At 44.1% G+C, this 22,469-nt stretch overlaps 1 protein-coding gene across 1 annotated transcript in view; it reads left to right on the top strand.

Moving 5' to 3' along the window:
* LAMA3 (laminin subunit alpha 3) overlaps positions 1-22,469 on the top strand; it is a 262,122-nt gene that overhangs the window by 236,680 nt on the left and 2,973 nt on the right. Inside the window, 10 exon segments of the mRNA XM_037508729.2 lie at positions 4,099-4,216; positions 4,629-4,769; positions 5,435-5,574; positions 6,312-6,443; positions 7,450-7,603; positions 11,662-11,831; positions 15,301-15,484; positions 17,618-17,758; positions 20,687-20,846; positions 20,952-21,082. Coding sequence (XP_037364626.1) covers positions 4,099-4,216; positions 4,629-4,769; positions 5,435-5,574; positions 6,312-6,443; positions 7,450-7,603; positions 11,662-11,831; positions 15,301-15,484; positions 17,618-17,758; positions 20,687-20,846; positions 20,952-21,082 — 1,471 coding nt within the window.

Genomic DNA, 22,469 nt, shown 5'->3' with positions numbered 1-22,469 from the left:
GAAATTGAGGGCCAAAGAGATGATATTAATATTTAATATCATCAATATTAAATAGCAATTCAACCATGATAGCTAGTTATGAAAGATCAATGATCTGGATTGTATTCCACTAAAATGGAATAAAATACAGTAACTTCAGTGGTCAGCACTATGTTACACATGTGAGGCTCTTGTTCATTTGTTCATTACAGAAGTTTCATTGCATGTCTAGTGACGTCAGGCAATGTTGGGAACAACCATGAACAGAGAAAGTCTCCAGTGCAGGAGAAGGGAGACACTAGAATGTGACCAGTGTTGTGCATGAGGAAGATTGGGGTGCTGGGGTGCCTGGTCCAGTTGAGAACATCAGGAAAGTGGCTTCTGGCCAGGACCTGAAAGATGCTAACCATTAACACATGTATAGAGTCAAAAACTAGAGAAAACATGGGCTTTCAAAGAATTGGAGACCTCTGTGAAACAGGCCTGTGGCTGGTGTGGGAAGCAAGGACGAGACCCCAGAGGCTTTTGAAAGTCATGATAAGGAGCCATAAGGAAGGTTCCAGCAGAGAAAGGGCATGATCAAATGTGGGTTTTCAGCAGCTCCCAGTGGTGTGGAGAGGAGACTGAATCAGAGAGGACAGGGGCAAAGGCCAGTGGAGAGGTTGATGAGTGTGTGAACACAGGTGAGTGATGAGGGTGGCCTCACCAGGGAAGCAACAGTGCAGGTAAGGAAAATGGAGTGGGTTCCCAATATATTAGCAAGGGGCAGTAGGCTCAGTGATTATTTTGGTTTGGGGAGTAAAGGAGTATAGAATGACGCCTGGTCTTTGACGTACACTGGGTCAGTGATGAGCACCAGCAGAGGAGCAGGGAGATGAGATGAATCTGAGATAGGTTGAGTCGCTGCAGCCTGAGGGACAGGCAGGTGGAAATGCCTGGAGACAGTTGCACATAGGCCTGACTTCTGGAGAGAAGTAAGGAAGGGGTGAATGAAGCTGGAGGTACAGGGGTGAATGAAGCTGGTCATTGAAGCTGAAGAGGCAGCAGACTCATGGGGTAGAAAGGAATTTTCAGAGGTTTGCATTTGTGTGGTTCAATAGAGAAGTGGGTGCCAGTCAGGGTTTACTGGAAAAGGGCAGCAGATGAGAATGAAAAAAAGTGTTCTAGTTTTGGCTCACCCACCAGAAAGAAGTGTGACCCTTGGTGAAGTCAGCATTCAACCTTTCCTCCCTTATCACCTCTGTCCATGGAAGGAAAAGAAGTATGGATACATCTAGATATAAAATTTTCCTGGCAGTCAGTCTTAGGGTCTTTCAAACAAGGGATTGCTTCCTTTTTCTGCATAAGCTTTGACTTTTTTGACTAAAATTATAAGAATGTGGAAAATGCGAGACAGAGACCAGTCAAAAGACTTCACTGGCCTTTTGCTTCTTTGCATGTAAAATGCTAAGCAATGGTCAGGTGTTTGTGGGCATGCTCTATCCCTCTGGTGATGTCTTTGACAGCCCAGAGAGTTGCAGAACCCCCTGGTGATGGTCATTGGGGCTAGGTGGACATAGAAGAGTGCTTCCAGTAAGCCATGGCCCAGCGCTGAAGGGGCAGCAGACAGTTCATTCAAAGGAGGGGCCTCTGCTTAAATGGAAGATCTTTGGAGACAGTCAGCATTTCAACCTAATGTAGTGCACAAGCTAATATAATCAACCTCCAAACAAGCAGTTTTAACCAAGAGATTTGATGGGTGTTCTGTTGTGTCCTGGCTTACTGTAGTCTGTCTCCTGGGAATAGAAACCCAGATCTCAAAATGACTTGTTCAAGATTATAGTCAGAAAGCACAATCTATTAAGCCCATCTGCTCCTCAGAGAAGAGCAAATCATCCCTGATTATGCCCAAGGGCCCCAAATCACCCACAGTCTTTTCCTGAGAACTCACCCCCTGTGTCACAGAATGCAGTGATGAAATGTTAATAAAATGAAAATAATATGAAAGTAAAACTCAGCCAAGCATCTATTGAACATCTGTGAAGTACCCAGTACTGAGTTGAGGACTCCATCGTACTCTTTCTGTCCCCTGAAGTCAGCCAGCAGCCAATGTGGAGCTGACTTTTGTGAGTGGACAGGCCCAGGGTGTGTAGACATACCCCGATGGACTGACTGTTTTTAATACCACAGCATATACTCCGATGCTATCATATGCCTCTAGCAAGTGTGTTGAGACCCTGCATTCTGGAGTAAACGTGGAACTTGATGAGTCAGAATGTTCCATCTTAATATCTGCTGTAGGAAAGTCATGGTCACTTCCACGTGCTGGGGGTGGGTCACACTAGCTTGTGTGACACACTGACCACTTAGGTCCTGGTGCTGCCACCTTCCTGCTGCATGACCTTGGGCAAGTTACATGACTTTCCCAGCCTCCCTGCCACATCTCCTACAGGGCATAGTAACTACCTCGCTCCTCCACTGGTTGTGAGGATTCAGCGTGAGTAAAGGAGTTAGCACAGTGCTCTGTAAGAAGTGGTCAATAATGAGATGAAATATCTCCCCCACAAGGCTATTGTGAGGATAGAATCATAGTCCCTTGCACAGAATAGGAGCTCCGTATCTGTCAGCTGTCCTTCTGCCCACCTCTTCTTTTCTGCCACATTTGTCCTCCTTTGACCTATACTTTGTGGAAAGAAGGCTATAGGGGTATTGACAGATCTAAAACATGCAGAAATCCAAGAAAGAATGGATCTCAATATATATAGCTCAATAAACAGACTCCAGGAATTAATAAGAACTTGCCTCATCTTCTGAGGCATAAGGCCATCTTTATAAAATAATTAAGCAGAGACTGCAGTACCAGTGAGGATCCTTTCCTCCTTTTAATGAAATTTAATTTTATGCATATTCCGACTTGTTTTTTTATGATGAATTAAATAAAAACGAATGCAGACACGTTTCCATTTTTAAAAGTGTGCTGCCACAGGGCTTTATAATGAAATAGGCTTTGCATTTTCTTAGAACATCATTTAGTTAAGAAACACAAATATTTGCCTGGCCTCCTGTCAGTTCCTGTGTGTTACTGTTTTCTGGGACTTCAACTCTAGACAGAACTAGAAGTCAAGTCAAAGGGAAAATGGCAGGGCAGCCACGGAAGCACTGCTTTAGAAATCGTTCTTATTGGGGCCTCCCTGGTGGCGCAGGCAGTTGAGCGCTGCACTGTGAAACTGTCCACAGCCTCTGCAGTGCCAGTTCGATCCCCGCCGGCCTCAGAGCAACCCACATGGCGGGGCAGACCTCTCCTGTCTCGCCCGCTGCTCCCCTCAGCAGTGTGTTTCAGTCAGTCTACCTGTTCTTCTCCCCTCTCTGTCTCTGGTAAATTCTTTCACCCTCCCCCACATCTGTACCCCGGTTCGTGTATAAATAAATAAATCTTAAAAAAAAAAAAAAAGACATTGTTCTTGTTATAATGACAGAGCTAACATGGGGATAGTTCCTGGCCCAACCATCTCACACTGAGTCTTGCTCTGTACCAGACACCATTTGAGTGTGTTACCTGTATTTTCTCACTGAAGCTCATGACAACCCTGTGAAACAGATCAACCTATTCCTGTTGTATAAATGGGGAAACAGAGGCATAGAGCAGTTAGTGACCTTATCCTATAGCAGGCAGCTTGGCTCCAGAGCCCAAAGGAGCACTACTTTACCTCTCAGAAAAAGTTTTCTAGAGTATTTCTGGCTCTAGTCAATTACTTCCTTCTGTAGTATCTATTACTATGTGTGTATTATGTATAGTATGTTAATTTGTTAATCTACTTTCTCTTTACCATGCACCACCATGACTTTGCAAGGGAAATGGGAAGCAACTCTAGTTATTGTGTGTCTTCTGTTTCTCTACCTTTTGGGGACCCTGTCATTCCTCTGTCAAAATCACTTTAAAACTAATAATGCAGATTTACCCAAAGAGGAAGTAGATTTCCCCAGCATCATAAATGACTAGCATTATGGAAATTCCATGAGAACAGATAAATCAAATAGACATTGGTAGGTGAGAAGCAGTCAAGAGCACAGTGTTGCATCTCCATTTCTCAAGCAAGCCTGATGTGATATAGCTCTTCCTTTTTTTGTATCCCAAATCAGATTTAACATTTCTACACCTGCTTTCCGGGGCTGCATGAAAAATCTGAAGAAAACTACTGGTGTTGTTAGGTTGAATGATACTGTGGGAGTAACCAAAAAATGCTCAGAGGACTGGATGGTGAGTGAAGAGTCCAAAACCTTGTGGAGCAGTGCTCCCAACCAGCCCGTTATGGTGTTCGGCCACACACCCATGTTTCACCTTTTTCTGGTAGCACAAGCCTTAGCATGAACTGGCTCATATACACTCCCCACACACTTGCAGAACATCTTCAGGTTTGCATATTAAACTTGTAGGAAAATAGGAGCATCAACTATACACACAGAAACTTACCGATGATTGATAAGTTTGGAAAATTATCAATACATTTAGATACATTTAGATGATTGATCATGTAGGAAATCAAATTGTTTTTTCCCCCAGCTGCTTAAGTCACATTCATCAGATCAGGTGAAGTGACATAGGTTAAGATACTATACTTCAGCCGTGAAATATTACAATGTCAGTAACTTATTCCATGTTTGTTTTTCAGCTTGTGAGATCTGCCTCATTCTCCAGGAGAGGACAGTTGAGTTTCACCAACTTGGGCTACCCACTGCCCCACTACTTCCAGGCCTCCTTTGGATTTCAAACCTTTGAACCCAGTGGCATGTTATTACATCACCAGACAAGGGTATGAAATATTTCATGAATATTGAATACAATTTAATCCTGTCTCAAAATTTGATGTCAAAAGCAATAGAGAGATTTTGAAGGTAAATTAATTTTACAGTTGTCATCTTAATTTTGCTGATCATTTTTTTTTCTTCCAAGTGGAATTTTTATAGTTTTCAACAAAATTAAGATGACAACTATAAAACTACACATATTTTTATTAAGAATTGACAGAAAGAATCAAATCATCTTGCCCAAACTTAAGTCTGCAGAGTTTGACTTTGGAAAATTGAACTTCATAGAATAATGACCAGAAAATAAAAAATTCATAATGACCGAAGAGAAGACATCACTATTATAATCATATATTTAAAAATTGAGGAATCAAGTTAGAAAAGAATTGATCCTGATAAAAATAACTTCAACAAGAATTAAAGAGAAAATAGAAAAATTTAGAATGCTTAAACCGTTTTTGTATAATTGATGGAGACATTAAAGCAGTCCTTAAAATGATTTTGACAGATTCATCAATGTTGGAATAATTTGTTTAAGATTTTTATATTCATAGGCATGGAGTCAAAATAGTCAAAAATAATCTTTCCATCATAAAGTCTGTATTGATACATTCATTCTCCTTAAGTGCAAATTACCTGTGTTGATGGGTCTATTATATGCTGATTTCAGACTAGCAGCCTGCAGGTCACCCTGGAAGATGGTCACATTGAACTGAGCAGCAGGGATAGCAACAGCCCAATTTTTAAATCTCCACAGACATACATGGATGGGCTACTGCATTATGTATCTGTAATAAATGACAACTCGGGGTGAGTGGAATGGCAATTCACACATTCTTACTTTATTTAGTCTCAAGGAATTTTTCTGGAGTCCTTGGGGAAAATGTTTATACTTAACACTGAAACTAGTACTACTAAGTCCTTATTTCTTCCTGGTTCCATATCAATTTCCTCATTGGGGAAAAAAAAAAAGTCAACAGTTGGATGGATGAACTGAGACTTGTTCAAAATGGAATACTATAAAGCAGTGACAATGAAAGAAGTACAGTTATGTACAATGACGAACTTCCAACATAATGCTGAGGGAAAGAATGTCCACATAAAAGACTTCATGTTCTATGATTTTATTTGTACAAAGTTCAAAAACAGGCAAAGTGGATTTATTGGAATTCAAGATAGTGTTTACCTTTGGAAGGAAAGGAGGACTAGAGATAGAATGAAAATATGAGGCAGGGTCCCTATGGTTCTAGTCAATTCTGCTTCTTCATTTGGTTGCCAGTGATGTTGGTATATTCACATTGCAAACGTTCAATGAGTTTTGCACTTGAGATGCAGGCACTTTCTGTATGTAGGTTACATTTTCATTAATATGTTATGTGCAAAAAAATGACACATGAAAAAAATCTAATGCTCTTTAAAAATCAGGCTAGTTTAGTGAGTTGTTTTAAGTTAAAGAGAGTAAGTGTAGGTTAAGGACAGTAAGTTGACTACATGGTGAGACCCTTTTTTCCAGTAGTTCTCACCCTTGCATTCTCTTTCTGTTTCAGACTCCGGCTTCTCATTGATGACCAGCCTCTGAAAAATAACCAAAGGCTACAAGACTTTTCAAGTTCCCTGCAATCCCTGCGCCTGGGAGGGAGTCATTTTGAGGGGTGTATCAGCAATGTCTTTGTCCAGAGGTACATTCTTTTCTCTTTGCGTGCAGCTGGTAAAAATGGCTTGCCCACAGGGAAGGCATCTCATTGGCCTGATTATCAGAGTCAGATTTGTCACCACAGGCAGTAGGAAGTCCTCATACCAAATGCCTTCTTTGACACAACACACATCCAAAACAAACCACCAACAAACAACACCTGGTCCTAGCCTCCCTGTGAGGAGCACGCGTGGCACATAACATTGGCAAAGATCTAGTTGAAATTAACTTTCAGACTATTGCCCTAAAAATATTCCAGTTGAAGTGTTATTCATTTTAATGAAGATTGTGCAATGAGATTTAACATCCCTAGTTTTGGAAACGAAGGAATTGCATGACCCAGGGCAGTGGTAGGAGGCCAGATCACCACCTGGAATGCAGAGAGCAGAGTTGGTGCCCCTTGCGAATGTCTAAACAACCTTTTCTTTTGATACAAAATAATCAGTTTTAGATAAGAGACAAGATCCTCCCAGGGCAGAGAGAGCATCCAGGACTGGTCATGAACCTCCAGCCAGTGGGCTGGTGACCTTCAAGGCTCAGGCAACAGTCCTGAGATAATGCAGATTTATCTGCGAGACATTCCTACTCCAATGTCATAAGATAGCCAGTTAACCTACTCCTCAGGCTTTATGAGGTTCACTATTCTAGATCATCCAGTGCCCATGTTTCCCCTCTCTGCATATTTCATTTTCGTATTTTCTATGTTATACCCACCCCAAGGAAAGAACTATAGTATTCTGACTTTGCCATGTTCTGACTGCTCAAGTCAATAAATTTCTTCAGCTCTCATGCTGCCAAGGCCTGGTGCTGGGTATTTTAGGGATTGCAGAGGTGAGCATAGCACATCCTCCTTCAGTGAAGCCTAGTGTCTCCTCAAGATATCATTACAAACAGGTGATGAAAGTTTACCCAGAAATCATGACAGTAAGAATGTGTACTTATGGGAAAATGTGTCTCCCTCAGCATGTCACTCTTTTCTGCCCCTGTTCCAGGCTATCACAGAGTCCTGAAGTCCTAGACTTGGTCAATAAAACTACTAAGAGAGATGTGTCCTTGGGAGGCTGCAATTTAAACAAACCACCTTTTCTAATGTTGCTTAAGGGTTCTACAAAGGTTAACAAAGCCAGAAGTTTCAATATTGACCAGGTAAGTGTCAAAACCTTACAATGGGCTGCTTCTTTCAAAGGATTCTCATAAGAAAATCCTGCCTCCAGGGCGATGTTAGGAAGGGAGTGGGAAGGAGGAGATATGTAGATCACTGCATCCCATGTGCTCACTGTCCCTGTGAAGTTGGACTGATGGGTCATTGGCAATTGGATGACACCAACGTGTAAAAGCAGTTTTTGTATCTTAGTGAAAACTTGATAATTTCTCAGTCACAGAACAGATAGAGCCTTGATTTAGGTTTGTCAATTTCTGCCTAGCTCTTTTGATACTTCTGATGTGTCTCCAGCAGATATAATGGTTGTCCTTACAATTACAAGAGCCCTGCCTCTTCTCCCCAGAGACACCCTCTGTCCTGCCACTTATGACAGGGTACACACATGCACCCAGACCTTGTCGAGATCAGTGTGGCTTGACCTTGACTCCACATGAGAAACACCTTGGGAGCTTTTAAAATCTCAATGCTCAGGTACTTGCCAAGAATTAAGTCAGATCATCTGGAGGTGAGTCCAGAAGGGGCAGCAGTTTGAAGCTCCCCAGGTGATTCTAGTGTGCAGAAATTCTGAAAAGAAGTGAAATCCTTATTTGGAGGTGTGTAGAAGCATTGTAATAAGTTGAGCAGAGAGCTAAAACAAAGAATCTGACAGGATTAGGACTGAAAGAATTCCTTTCTCTGTTTGAAGCCAGCAGTGTGACCTCAGGTCTGAGGTTCCAATTTATATGATTGGTATATAACACTGAACACCTCCAATGTGCTGGCCACTGCACTAAGCTCAGTAAATGGATTTTCCTACCAAGTAACCTTGTGCGATGAATACAGTTACTTGCCACATCTACAGGAAAGGATGCAGTGGCTTAGAAAGGTTTAGGAAACAATTTATCCAAGCCCCCATAGATGCAAGATGAAGTTGGTACCCAAACCCAGAGAGCCTTACCCAGAGCCCAGGCTCTCTTCAGAGAAACACACTCCTGTTCAACCTACTTTTCACTTAATGTCAACCACATGCTGCTTGTCTGTCAATATTTCCCTGCTGCACAATGATTTGGGGGAGTTGAATAGGTAGCAATGTTTTATACTATTAAGAAGACATATACTTCATAAATCCCAAAGGGTTGTCACTTTACTGTTATGAAAAGAACGTCGTGAGAACAGCCCCCATCAGGAATGAAGTCGGATCTTTAGTTATTCATTGTAAGGCTGAAAATTACCTAGAGACTAAATTAGCACAGCAGTAGTGGAGATGGCAAAAAGGAAATGGATTCAAAGCTGCTTAGAAGATAGAATGTACAGGAATTAGATAATAATTGAATGCGGGTAGCAAGGAAGAGAGGCAGGAGTTAAACTAATTGTGAGGCATCTAGTCCAGGTTACTGGATGGATGGAGGTGTCATTCATGGAGAAAAAAGAAGGAAAAGTATTTGGATAGAAAGAGTTTCAGTGCTATTGAGAGACAGGTACCTGCAGGACCGCCAGGTAGAGAAAGGTGGAAGGTAACAGAGAGAAGGCAATAGAGAAGGCACAGGACTTTGGGGTCAGACTTCCTGGGTTTGCATCCGGCTTTTTCATTTGAAGGATTGTTTAACCTCTCTGTGTGTCTATTTCCTGTACAGCATAAATGAGATTCTACATCTTATGATGATGTCATGAAGTAATAAACAAAAAAAAAAAAAAGTGCCTGACTCAGGGTAAACATTAGTAAATATTGACTATTACTGTTATTAAGCACACTCGTAAGCTAAGTGAAAGGTACAAAACCTGCTATGGGAATGGTTGGCAGGAATTTTCTGCCATTGATATGAGGTGGGTTTTTTAGGGGCGGTGACACACAAGTTGGGCCTCGAGTTGGGCTGAATGGAGCCGAGTGAATATTGTCACTGCCCGAGCAGAAGCCTGAAGCTGGGAGGCAGGATGTAGGCAGAATTCCAACTCACAGGTGCAAGATGCTGTCCATGCCTCCTGTTCCACCTTAAAAGATCTTCATACAGTCCTTTCCAGTTCTCATCATGCCCCGCCCCCCCCCCCCCCCAGAGTAGAGCAAATGCCTTATAGGCCAGGAAAGTGAGTATCAGTGAGGTGACAGAAAACTTGCCTGAGAGCACCCAGGATACATGGCAGGCAGAGGTCACACCTAGGGCTGTAATCTTCCAGCAAAAGCACTCTTCGTCATGTCAATGCTACAGGCTTGGAAAGCTTGGTGAGCAGTGGGAACATTTGGTGGAGAAAGCAGGCTGGGGCAGGTAAGCTGGAAATTACGTGCCCCTGGAGCCAGAACAGGCAAACCTCATCTGCCCTGAAGTAACTTTTGACATTTAATTATAGTCAATGTGAAACCATTGAGAGCTTTTTTTTTTTTAAATATTTATTTATTTATTTATACAAGCACTGGGTACAGTCAGAAGCGCGGGAGGGTGAGAGAATTCACCAGAGCCAGAGCGGGGAACAGAACAGGCAGAAGGACCGAAGTACACTGCTGAGGGGAGCAGCGGGCGGCAGGAGAGGTCTGCGCGCCATGTGGGACCCTTGCCAGTGGCCGGGGATCGAACCTGCGCTGCAGAGGCTGCAGGCAGCTTCGCAGCCCAGCGCTCAACCGCTGTGCCACCGGGGAGGCCCACCACTGAGAGCTTTAAGCTGTGTTTTAAGTAACCTGTGGGATGATATGATATAAACACATTCTAGAAACAAGGAGGCAAAGTGGCAAGCTACGACAATGGTCCCAGCAAAAGCCTGAGGGACCCAGCTTTCAGGGCAGAGGTACCAGGAGGAAAAGGGAAAGAGTTGAAATAAAATATGCCACAGGGAAGACCAGCAGGACATAGAAGAGGCAAGGAGGAGTGGGTGTGTGTCTGTGATGACCAAGCCTTGGGGCTTGGGTACACTGAAGGACAATGGTGCCTTTAGGGTAATGAAGGAAGAGTTGGTGACAAAGGGTGTCCTGAAAACTGTTCATCTCGATGTTACACCACTGATACACAAAGGAGACTCTTTCAGGGAGGGAGGAAACCCCAGGCAGGAAGCTCCAGTAGGACCCAGGTTTTGGCTGTGATTTTAAGCAGTTAACTTTCTAGTGATTGATCATCTCCACTTTGCAACAGGCACACACAAAAGTTTTCAATTACTACATGAAATTTGCATTCTGACTACCCTATCAGGAATTGGGTTGGGGAGGAGAAATTTTGGCTGCTAGCTAAACCCACAGCAAAATGGCTTAAACAGTGAGGCGATCTGTAGGTGGGTCTAAAAGTCCATCCGGTATAGGCATATCCTAGCCCCACAATGCCCAGGGAGAACACATCAGCTGCCTTTCTCTCTCTGCTAGGAAACATTGCTCAGCTGCCCGCCTCCACTTTCCCTGAAGGTGCATTGGCCAGGCTAGGGCCACATGTTCACTCCTGATACACCTCACCCTTCACTTGAATGGGCTCCCAGCTGAGCCCTGACCCTGTGGGAGAGGGGGGACTGCAGAGAAAAAGAGGGGAAGAACTGGGCAGTCTCACTATCTTGCAACAATTTTACTATTCACATTTTATATTTAGTGTGGTTGTTCCCCAGTATTGACGCTCAGTCCTGTTCAAAAGTTCAGAGCATCATCCAGCTGAGAGAACAGACTTCTGTGCTGGCATCAGCTCTGATGAAAGTGGGGACACGTGTGGGCCCTCTACCTTTCCTTTCCTGCTCTCTAGGTGCTTTCACAGCCCTTCTGCAAAAGTCCAAGTGACTGGTCCCCAGGGGAGGTGGTGGGTGGGCAGCTTCATGTCTGTCTGGCCAGATGCTGACTCTCAGGGCCGCTGTGTTCTTCCCCAGCGCCACATGGGAGGGGCGCTGCCATAGCTGGTCCCAGGCGCTGCAGCTCTCAGGAACAAGACCAGCCTTGTGTAGGATGGGAATAACTTGTGTCCTCCCCAAGGATGAATTCATCTCTATAGAATTTCTCTCTTAGGAATGAAAGTAAAAACCGAGCCAGGCACTTAGCAAGAAAAGCCTTGTTGTTTCCTTCCACTGATAATTAGCAGTCCTAATGTTTTGCTTCTCTTCCTTGCAGCCATTGCAGGACATGCCAGGGGCCTCCCGGAGGAGCGCAGAGACATGGCAAGATGCTCAGTCCTGCCCGCCCCCATCCCAAGTCCAGGCTAGTCACAGAGGCCTCAGGTTTGGGGACAATCCCACCAGCCACTTGCTATTCACACTTCCCCAGGAGATGCTGACACCCAGGTATTACTTAATTTTCCTGCCTTTGTGCCTACTGAGAGCCTGATTCTGCAGTGATTCTACCACCGGGCATGACACCTGTCACATGACACCTGGCACTAGCACATTTGTGAAAAGAGGGGCTGGCCTGTACAGGCCACAGCGTGTCCCCCCCACAGCTGGAATGCACATGTGATGTGATGTGAGGCGTGCAACTTGTAGGCTGAAACCATCAGCTCAGATCCCATTTAGAACTGATGGTGTTCTAAAAATAAGGAGGCTGGTATTTCTTTCCAAAGCTGCTATTTATTTCTATGATAAATCACCTTTCTTCTGTATTCTGTAGTCAGAAAAAAAAAACATTCTTTTAGGTAGACTTAGTGCTAGATAGATCAATTTTAGAGAATATATTTGGACTTCTTGTGTGAACAAGTTGTATCTTTTAGGGAGGAGAGGAAATGAGCAGAGATGTTATGTCAGAAGAAAGAAGAAAAACATGCTTTGTTGTTTTCAGGTGATTTAAAGGACATAAATTAAAAAAAAAAATGCTAAAACTCCTTTATGAATCATCTTCAGAGGCAGGATTGCCTCTGGGTCAAAATCCCTGGCTTTGAGACCTGGCTATCATCCCAACTTGGGACTTCTGGGATGTAGGTGCCAAGATAGGATTGGATACTCAAGAAATGTGTTGTTCTCCTGCAAGATAAAGTGGAAAGAAGCAGGTCCTGGCAGGGGGAGCCTTTCAGTGGAGCTGTGGGCCTGACACCTGTGAAAGGAAAGGGGCAGGAAGGTGGGGGGAGAGGGGTGAGAAGGGCCTCGGATTGATGCAGCCTGAGACCAGGCAGCTGACAGACACCTCCCGCCAAGATCATCCATAGGAGTTCAGTGTCGGACTCTCCTGTCCCAGCCTAGCTCATCCTGGGCTGGGAGTCTCGGAGTGTAGCTGCAGATCCCCTAGTATGGCAGCTAGGGGCTGGAGCCCCCTGGTTCCTCAAAGCAGGTTCTCCTGGAGGGGTCCCTGAGCAGCAACTTGGGGGCTGCCATAGGCTGTGGTTCAATTTTCCTAAGCCTGACCTTGCTTGTTTTCCACAAACTTGGCATCATTAGGCCTGTCTCACATATTTTCAAAAATTGCTACATCTCTTTGAACCTCAGTTTTCTCATCAGTTGAATGGGGATGATAATGCTTTCCTTGCAGGGAGGGGAAGTAATAGCTTCTAAGGAGATGGCTCTAGAGGCCCACTCACTAAGGCAGGTTCATGATTTATAGGCAGATGTGAAGGTGGAAAGGGAAAAGGCTGAGTTCTGCAGGAGACGTCTTAGTCTCCCTCTCTCCAGCCTCCCTGGCTCTGAATCTTCAGCACCAGCTCTGCCCTCCCTCCCGCTGGAGCCCTCTCCCACCCCTTCCCCTTCAGCACACTCCATGTGTTATCCAGTCTCTTCTGGTGATCCAACCACAGCACCTGCCAGCCCAATGCTACATTATATGTAATAACTGGAAAATGTAACATTTTTGAAAGGAAAGTTTAAAAGTAGTCAATCATTTTGTAAATACAATTTAAAAATTATTTTAGTCCCAAATGCTGTGGGACTCAGAGTATATTTTCTGAAAGTTGCAAGACTTGGGATATTCTATTGTTCTCATTTTAATTTATATTTTAGCAAAATTTTGCCTCTTTGCCACTATTTTAACTTTTGGTGAATGTATAAAAGTGATGCTTCATGCTCTGCCTTCCCCATCTAGCCTCCAGTGAGGAAGAGTCAGTCACAGCCACAGCGTCATTTGCTGGGATTTGCATCTATGGCTGCCTTTTGGGGGGTGTTAGTCAGCTAGTCTTTTCTGAAAGAAAGTTGCTTTAAGAAATAATTATGGAAAGCAAATGTCAAATTTAATGACCAAGCCCACATATGTAAAGTACTTTAATTCTGTAGCAAGTTCTAATCACCTCCTTAATTGGCTAATCTTCATTCTCTAAACCTCCGCACTAACACAGACACACTGAGAAATATTGAGCAGTGTCACCATCTGGCTCGTTGAATTTAACAAATATAGATTTCTTTTTCATTTTGAAGAATGTTACCCTCAAGGAAATTTGCTAATCTGAAGATTTAAAGCATATCTCTGTGTTTGCTTAGCCTCACAGTACTAAAAAGCAAAGAGAAGTAACTGATTTTTATCTTTCACTTCCCCATTTTGCCTCCAACTTTTCATTTATCCATTTAATTTAATTAATATCATTTATCATTTAACTATTTATTGTGTACCTCCTGTGTGCAAGGTGTGAGGGATATAGCTATAAGCAGGATATACATTCCTGCCCTGTTCGGTTGCACATAAGCCATAGGGAATGGAGATGATGCCACTATCTCCACCAACTTTCTCACTGCACTGTAAGACACCTCTTTCAGTGCACACATGCTTCATAGCAGCTTGAGGCACCATTCCTCACTGCATTCCCAGGGCCCCCACAGTGCCTTTGCACTTACTACATACTCACTAAATATTTGTGAATGGATGGATGAATGGAAAGATGGAAGGATGGATGGATGGATGGATGGATGGATGGATGGATGGTTATGTGAGCTTTCATAGAAAGTAAAGCTTGCTTAGTCAGATGTGTGAATGACACCATCACACAAATGAACATTAGTTTTCATTTCTGCTGTTATTGCATGGTGCTTGCCTAGTTCCTATTCCATCATAGATGGGGTACTAAGGTCAAGGAAATGTCAAGATTGATGGGAGACGGTCTGTGCTTCTGTGTCTATTATAAATCTTACAAAATATGTTTCCTAGATGCTTGAATCAAAATCTTATTATTCAAGTTGCCCTCTGATTTCTCATAACTTCCCTCTCCTCCTTGCATGTATACAAAATAGAATGAGTACTCACCGTGCTTCAAGAGTACAGGCTGCTAAGTGAAATAAGCCAGTCACCAAAAAGACAAATGCTGTAATTCCCCCTAGATGAGGTGCTAGGAATAGTCAAAATTGTAGAGACAGAAAGTGGAAAGGTGGTTGCCAGGGGCTGGGGGAGGGGGAATTGGGGAGCTTAATGGGCATTGAATTTCAGTTTTGCTTAATGAAGGGTCTGGAGATTGGTTGCACAACTTTAGAACGTACTTAACACTACTGAGCTCAGCACTTAAGAATGGCTCAGATGGTAAATGTTATGTGTATTTTACTGTAAGACATGCTTATTTTCACCATGTGCCAGGACTTAACCCACTAATTATGTTTGCCATAGAATTTCCACCTTTTAACCCAACATGGTAAGGAGATTATTTAACAAATCATTTAACTCCTAGAATATCGTGACTGTAAAACTTCCCAGAGAGACAGGTAATTTAATCAGCGCATGTCTTATTTTATTTACCTGAAAAATAGAGGCTTAGGATTCTGCTTCTCACCCTCTCTCCCAGCCTGGAAGATGTGGAGAAACTCTTAAAATCCCATTTTTCCTTCTCTAACTATTGCTTTCTTTTCCCCCCAGGCCAAGCTTTGCTATGGAAGTCCAGACAACATCTTCCCGAGGACTCGTGTTCTACACGGGCACTAAGAGCTCCTACATGGCACTTTATTTTTCAAAAGGACATCTGGTCTTTGCATTGGGGGCAGAAGGGAAAAAGCTGAAACTCAAAAGCAAAGAGAGATGCAATGATGGGAAGTGGCACACGGTGAGTGCAGGCTGTGTCACAACCTGCTGGGGAGTGGGGGAGAGTTCCCTGTGGCTGAAGATTGGGTCTCACCACCCCCAGGCTAGAACCTGCACACTCTGGGGGAGCAAGTGTGGGCAGGGGAGTGAGTGTGGTCGGAGGCACTGAGTGCCCAACCTCTCAGCACCAGGACCGCTGCACACACCATCCACAGATGCCATCCTGAATTCCAGAATGGGCCTCTCTCACTGCTAATCTAGCCCTTTCCACCCCTCCCTTGGCCGCCTTACTCCCCTTGCCTACTCCCACCCCTGCTTCCTGGACCATTTCTCACCTCTGGGACAATTTCTTGGTCTCCAGTCCCCTCTCTGGGGCAGGAATGCTGTGTCCACAGCTCAAGTATGAAAACCACATCCCTGGCATCCCAACTCTTGCCTGAAAGCAACCCAGACTGAAGAGAAATACAGCCCTAAGGCAAGGAGGTGTTTTTCTTTTTTTAAATGATGAGGGAACTGGAACTCAGAAAACATGTGATTTGACAAATTTCTCTCAGTGATTGAACAAATATCTAATGAGCTGTCATCGTGGAGCACATAAACGAAAGCCCCCAATATAATGTCAGATACTGGCACATGCTTGAAGAAAACAGTGGGCCGAGGTAAGGAAGTGGCTGAGCAGAGAGACTGGCTTGAGAGAGCAGTGAAGGAAGCCTCCAGAAGGTAACAATTGCATGAGACCATGGGGAGGGTGTTCCAGGTAGCAGGAGCACTGAATAAAAGACCCAGGCAGGAATGAGCTAAGTGGACAGAGCAGAAAGGATAAGGAATGGGCTTAGAAAGACAGGCAGGATCCAGCTCATTTAAGCTTTGAAAGCCAAATAGAGGACTATGGAAGCTTTTGGAGAGTTAACCTATAAAAAGAGAGTTCCATGATCAGGTTTATATACATATATATATATTTTTTAAAGATTTATCTATTGTTATACAAGAACTGGGGTACAGGCCAGAGGCACGGGAGGGTGAGAGGATTCACCAGATAGAGAGCGGAAAGCAGAACAGGCAGACAGACTGAAAGCACTGCTGAGGGGAGCAGCAAGCACGACAGGAGAGGTCTGCGTGCCATGTGGGAATCTCCCTGGCTGGCCAGGCATCAAGCCCACGCTGCAGAGGCTGTGGACAGCTCCACAGTGCAGCACTCAACCGCTGCACCACCAGGGAGGCCCCAGGTTTATATTTTTTAATACTCTGTTTAGCTGAAGAGACTAAAAGAGGGTAAGAGCAGAAGTAGGGAGACCAGACAGATGCTATGACCTTGACTTGGAGGAACAATGGTATAGGTGAGAGAAGTGGGGTGTCCAGGATGTGTTCTAAAGCAGAATGAGAGGGCTTGTGTGTACGTGTGAGAGAAACAGGAGTCGATAGTGAGTCCTGCGATTTTGGGCCAGCAGTTGGGTCACAAGTGGGGCTGTTACTAAGATAGAGAAGAAGGGGAAGTGGCAGGTATGGTTGGAGGGAGAGAGAGTTCAGAGCCAGGGAGGAGTGGAGCTGTGAACATTCCAGGGCTGAGCTGCCTGTCAGAAATCCCAGCTCATGTGTCAGAAGACAGCAGAGGCCAGAGGCCACAGCTGGGCATGTAAACTGGGGAGTCATTTGAGACTAGTTTCACAGCCATGGGATGGCAGAGTCCACACGGGAGCCCAGGGATTCTGACTTTTAGCAAGAGTCTCTCCTCTTGTGGGAAGAAAATAGCTGCTGCCCCTCCCCACCCCCTCAGGTAACATGTGACTACTTGTGCACACGCTCTGCTTAAGTGTGTGTGTGTGTGTGTGTGTGTGTGTGTGTGTGTGTGTGTGTGATGTTCCTTCAGCTCTGCAGTCATTTATCTTTTGTTTAAGTTTCCAGATCAATTATAACTTTTTATTCATTCGCTTTTGAGCAACCTTTTTAAAGCTCTCTTTTAGCTCACTCTGTTCAACATCTAACATCATCTCACAAAGGATGACGCTGATGACAATACAAGGCAAAAAAAAATCTTTCCTTTTTTTTAAAACTACATGAAGGGACAGAAAACCCTTTTTTACAATTTCCTGTGACTGCTAATAAGACCCAACACCAGAGGTAAGAGCATGGTTAACTCATTTTCTTTACTCTTTAGGTGGCATTTGGAGAAGATGGAGAAAGGGGCCGCCTGGTTGTGGATGGTCTGAGGGCCAGGGAGGGAAGTTTGCCTGGAAAGTCTAAAATCAGCCTCACAGCTTCAGTTTCCCTGGGATCATCTCCCTCAGGGAAGCCAAAGGTAAATAGTTATGTTCAAATCATAGAGAAAGCTAATTTATCGTTTAATAAGACTTTATAACTATGTAAGATATTCAAGAATCTCAAAAATATATTAGATTTTTTTTTAAAGATCTAATATCCACGATCCCACAGAGAGAGTATCTATTCCCCAACCCGAACCCTTCATTTTTAAGGTGTAGTTTGAGACACAGGCCCTGAAGAAGTGGGTGCAAGGCATCTCCATGGCTTTATACATATGAATCTCTTAGATTCTCATCCGGGGGATGCAAAAACATAGGTTTTTGGGTGTAGCTGGAAATTTTTGGTGAAGATAATGTTTTCCAAGCTTTGGCAATTGGTGCCACCTCTATCATCTCTGCTATGTCCAGGCACCACGATTATTTAATGGTTTGCTCTCAGTCAACTCACTGTTATGTATCAATTTGTTTTAAAGGGTCTTTTCTCTCTCATAAATAGGAACCCCAAATCCTTTACTGTATGCAGTAAGTAACCGTAAAAAATAAATATGTGAAAAGTTATTGATGTCTAGCTAGACGACATAACCTGTACTTTCTTGACTCAGAGAAAAAGGAGCTTGATCAGGTGTGTCTTACATAATTGTAAGAGGCATTTAAGACATATGAGCTCAAAGTGCCAAGTGTTCCTTGCTGTAATCAGACAGGGCAGGAAAATGACAAACTTAATAACAAATGTGCTCTAATGTTTCCTGATATCTGAAATAAAATTACCGTAAGAACCAAACTTGGGGAGATTTTGGGCTAAAGGAAAGTCACCCCTTTATCTGTCCCCCGAGGGAGGGGTGCACTCATGGATTTGTCAAGATGAAAGTCTTTGATGGGACTGAGGCTCCAGGGAGCCCTTCAGCAGGCCTCTGTGCAGCCCTCTGCCCCTTGTCCTCCCCAATTTCCATGCTGCCAGAGTCATTGCTTCTGAGTTTTTGGTCATCTTCAAGATTTGCTTTTTCCCAACAAAGTTAATGTGGTGGCCTACAAATTGTCTCCACCTAAATGCAGTGTCTGATGCGCGGCTCCTCCTGTCCCTTTTCTTGGAACTAGGCACCCATTCCGGTGTGATGTTTGCTTGCCTGCCTCCTGGGGGAGGAAGGACCATGACTTAAATCTAGGCCAGAAATGGACATAATTAGGACACATCATTTTCCTGCTTCGATTATAGGGTGTCAGGCAGACCCAGCCTGTGGCTCCCTGAGGCTCAGCCTGGCCCGCTTGAGCTTCACACTGGGATTTGGGCCAAAGCCCCGGACGTCATAAAGTATTATTTTGCTTTATTACATATTACTTTTAGGTATCACACATAGTAGACAGCATTATATATGTAATATAGAACATTCATAACTAAGGAGGATGCTCAGTGTCAGTGTTTGCTTTCCATCATGTATTTCCCTCTCAGAGAAACCAGTGAGGGCTGGCTAGTTCAGGGCATAATTTAGGCATTCTTTTCACCTGGATAAATCACACCCAGCATCCCAATATCTGGGACATTCCATAGCAGCACTGTTTACAGCACTGTTTACGAGCTGTTTCTGCAGCCTCCCTTCAAGCTGTGGGTACAAGCCATCAGGCTGCCCTCCACCTGCCTTTCAGAGGGCAGGCAGCCTCTGCCAAGCAGTGTGTGCCTCTGAATACCAAGCCCCCGCCAGCCTGCAGGGTTCAACCCGAGGTTACGGCCTGTCCTAGGGAGCCCAAGCTTGGCTTCAGATACAAGCCCTTCATTGCATGTCATGGTGCATCTTAAGAAACTAGAAATGGGGCCTCACTGATGGTCTAGGGTTTAAGTCTCAGCGCTATCACCCGATCATCGCCACTGCTTGAGTTCGATCCCCGGCCAGGGAGCTAACCCACATGGTGCAGCAGACCTCTCCTGTCTTGCCTGCTGTTCCCCTTAGCAGAACAGTCAGTCTGCCTGTTCTGTTCCCCATTCTGTCTCTGGTGAATCTTCTACCCACCCCCCACACCTCTGGCTTACATCCCAGTTCTTGTATGCATAAATAAATAAAAATAAATCTTTCAAAAAAATGAAACTAGAAATGTCATGGAAGCACAATCAGTGCTTTATTGTAGACACTGCATCTTCATATCACCGTGTTCTCTTAAATGGTCATGTCCTCATCTGTCCCATAGGATTCCAGGGTCCTAAAAATTTTTCTTCTAGAAGGGAGTTGAGAGATTTTGTTCATTGACTGAACTTCTTTGAGAATTTAATGAAAGTTACTGTCCCTCTTCCTAGGAGAGGGTACGTGCAGGGACCATCTGGCTGATAAACTAAGGAATCCCAGAAGTCCATCCTGGGCCCTGGGGCCTGCTTGGGCAGATACTGGGCTCTCAGAGAGCCCCCAAAGCTTCCCACTGTGTCTCATGTTAACACTGCAGCAATCGTGATTTGCCGTTAGCACACAGGACTCAACAATGTCGGGAGCTTTCTTACACTTTATTATTTTAGGAATATTTTGGCCTCTTTTTTCAGTCAGCTGACCTGCATTAAGCTATAGAACAGGCTCATAAAACACTAAGAATTGGCTTGTACCTGTAAAGAGATCTGTGAGTTGCAGGGTGGAAATTTCCCCTGTTGCAGCCCTGACTGTGTGGACCAGGGTCAGGTCCCCCTCCCTGTTCTTATTCCTACAGTGGCTGGAACCCTAACCACCTCTGCCCCCTGTACGCACACCACAGGGTTTGGTGGCAACTTCAAACTTCCACCACCCAGCAGGCATCTGGTATTCAGGCTCTTTTTGGTATTGTGGGCAGTGAACTGAATGGGACAGTCCTGCCTGACCCTGTAAGGCAGGAAGGGTGAGCCCCCCGCCTCTTTACCCCCTTTTGAGGATAATTCCCCGCCCTTATCATTGGATGCCGATGCTTTTCTGGAGTTGTGAGTAATGAGATTTTCTTTTTCTGCTGCTTGGTTGTAGAGTCTCCCCAAAAGCAGTTTTGTGGGGTGCCTGAGGAACTTTCAATTGGATCTGAAACCCTTGGATACCCCTTCTGCAAGCTTTGGGGTATCTCCCTGCTTGGGTGGCTCTTTGGAGAAAGGCATTTATTTCTCCCAGGAAGGAGGTCATGTCATCCTAGGTAAGAAATAGTTTGGAAGAATTTGTGTCTTTAAGTCTGAAGAGCTGCATCCTTTTTTGAATTATGATGTTTAACTCTTTGCTTTTTTCCCCCCCCTTCGGACAGCTAACCCTGTGTTACTTGGGCCAGAATTTAAGCTTGTTTTCAGCATTCGCCCACGAAGTCTCACTGGAATCCTGATACACATCGGAAGTCAACCCGGGAACCACTTATGTGTTTATATGGAGGCAGGAAAGGTGTGCAGTGTCTGATGACTTGGGGAGGGTCTGTGGGTCTACATTAGAGCTGGACTCCACCTTGGGAGACCCTAGGAGGTGAAGTCACAGTAGAGAGTAGGATCCAATATTGTAATCACGAGGCCTGGCTGCTGGGCCAATGTGCAGTTTTCCTTTAGCAAGTAATTTGGCCCTCTGGGTGTTTGCTCTTTATGTCTTCAATCTTGAGAAAATGCAAACAAGCTGGCCTTTCTTCATTTCACCACTAATTATATGACCCTTGGGAAGTTACTTACCCTCTTTTAGACTCAGTTTCCTTATTTTCAAAATGTGTATGATTTTTATATCTTGGGCTTTTTAAAAAGAAGTTATAATAATTGCCATATACTTGGTAAATGTTCCTTTTCCTCTCCCCCACTTCCCCTTGTCACATCTCTTCTTCTATTCATACGGGCAGTACTGAAATAGGGTTTCTCTCCAGCAGTCTCCACCCACACCCACAGCCCTGTGGCCACTGATGCCGTCAACTGTCCTTGTCCTCTCTACACAACTCACTGGCCTTTGTGGTCCCTGCAGCCAATTTGGCCCCCAGTGTCCACACAGGCATCCTTTGGCTTTTTGTGATTCATTTTACAGTTTGTGCTTCTGTCGCTTTGTCCTTCCCATTAGTCAAAGGCCTGGTCAATCTCTTATTTTTGCCACCTCATTTTATCACTTTCCTTCTCAAAAAAACAACAATAACAAAAACCTCTTTAAAACCGGATTCTCCCAGGAAGCCTCTTTTATTTAAGATGTCCAGGCAAAGATTGATAAAATACCAATTTCCTTCCCTTCCATCCTTCCAGAGTTTATTAAATGTGAGGAAGAAATTTCCAAAAGAAAGTAAAATAGCCCAAAGTCCTAGAACACTTTTATTGAAGTTGCAGGCTATAATTTGGGCCGGCCTCTGGTAGGCCCAAGAAGCAGCCGTTGGGTTGAGAAAGCTTGGCTTTTCAGTAGCAGCGGGTGGAGGAAAGTCTACAGTAATAGTTTCTGATAGGAAATAATAACCAAAAAAAAATGAAATCAAGATGTGGTGACCTTCATAATAGCATGACATTGCTTAACTTGAAAAATGCCTGAGAATAGGCTGCACTGCCTAATGCAAATTAAATGTAAATTATTTATAAACGTGCTTATTTTAGTCCTCTCCTCTCATTCACCTTTCAGCCCTAGGACTATCCTGACCTAGAGAGTGGGAATGTAGGAATGCTACACAATAAATAGCATGCTAAGGGTCTGACCACTTAAATGTGCCCAGTATATCGAAGGGTTCTTGGACAAGAACCCTCTATAAATCAAGTTTTCATGGAATTATTATAATTGGCTGGTCCTTGCAGCAAGTCTCAGACAGAATTTTTACCCTCCA

The sequence above is a fragment of the Talpa occidentalis genome, unplaced genomic scaffold (genome assembly GCF_014898055.3).
Source record: "Talpa occidentalis isolate TD23 unplaced genomic scaffold, MPIMG_talOcc4v2.1 talOcc4.13, whole genome shotgun sequence".
NCBI classification, from domain to species: domain Eukaryota; kingdom Metazoa; phylum Chordata; class Mammalia; order Eulipotyphla; family Talpidae; genus Talpa; species Talpa occidentalis.
Note: the sequence above shows the minus strand (reverse complement) of the source record. Positions and strands in the feature narration are given on the sequence as shown.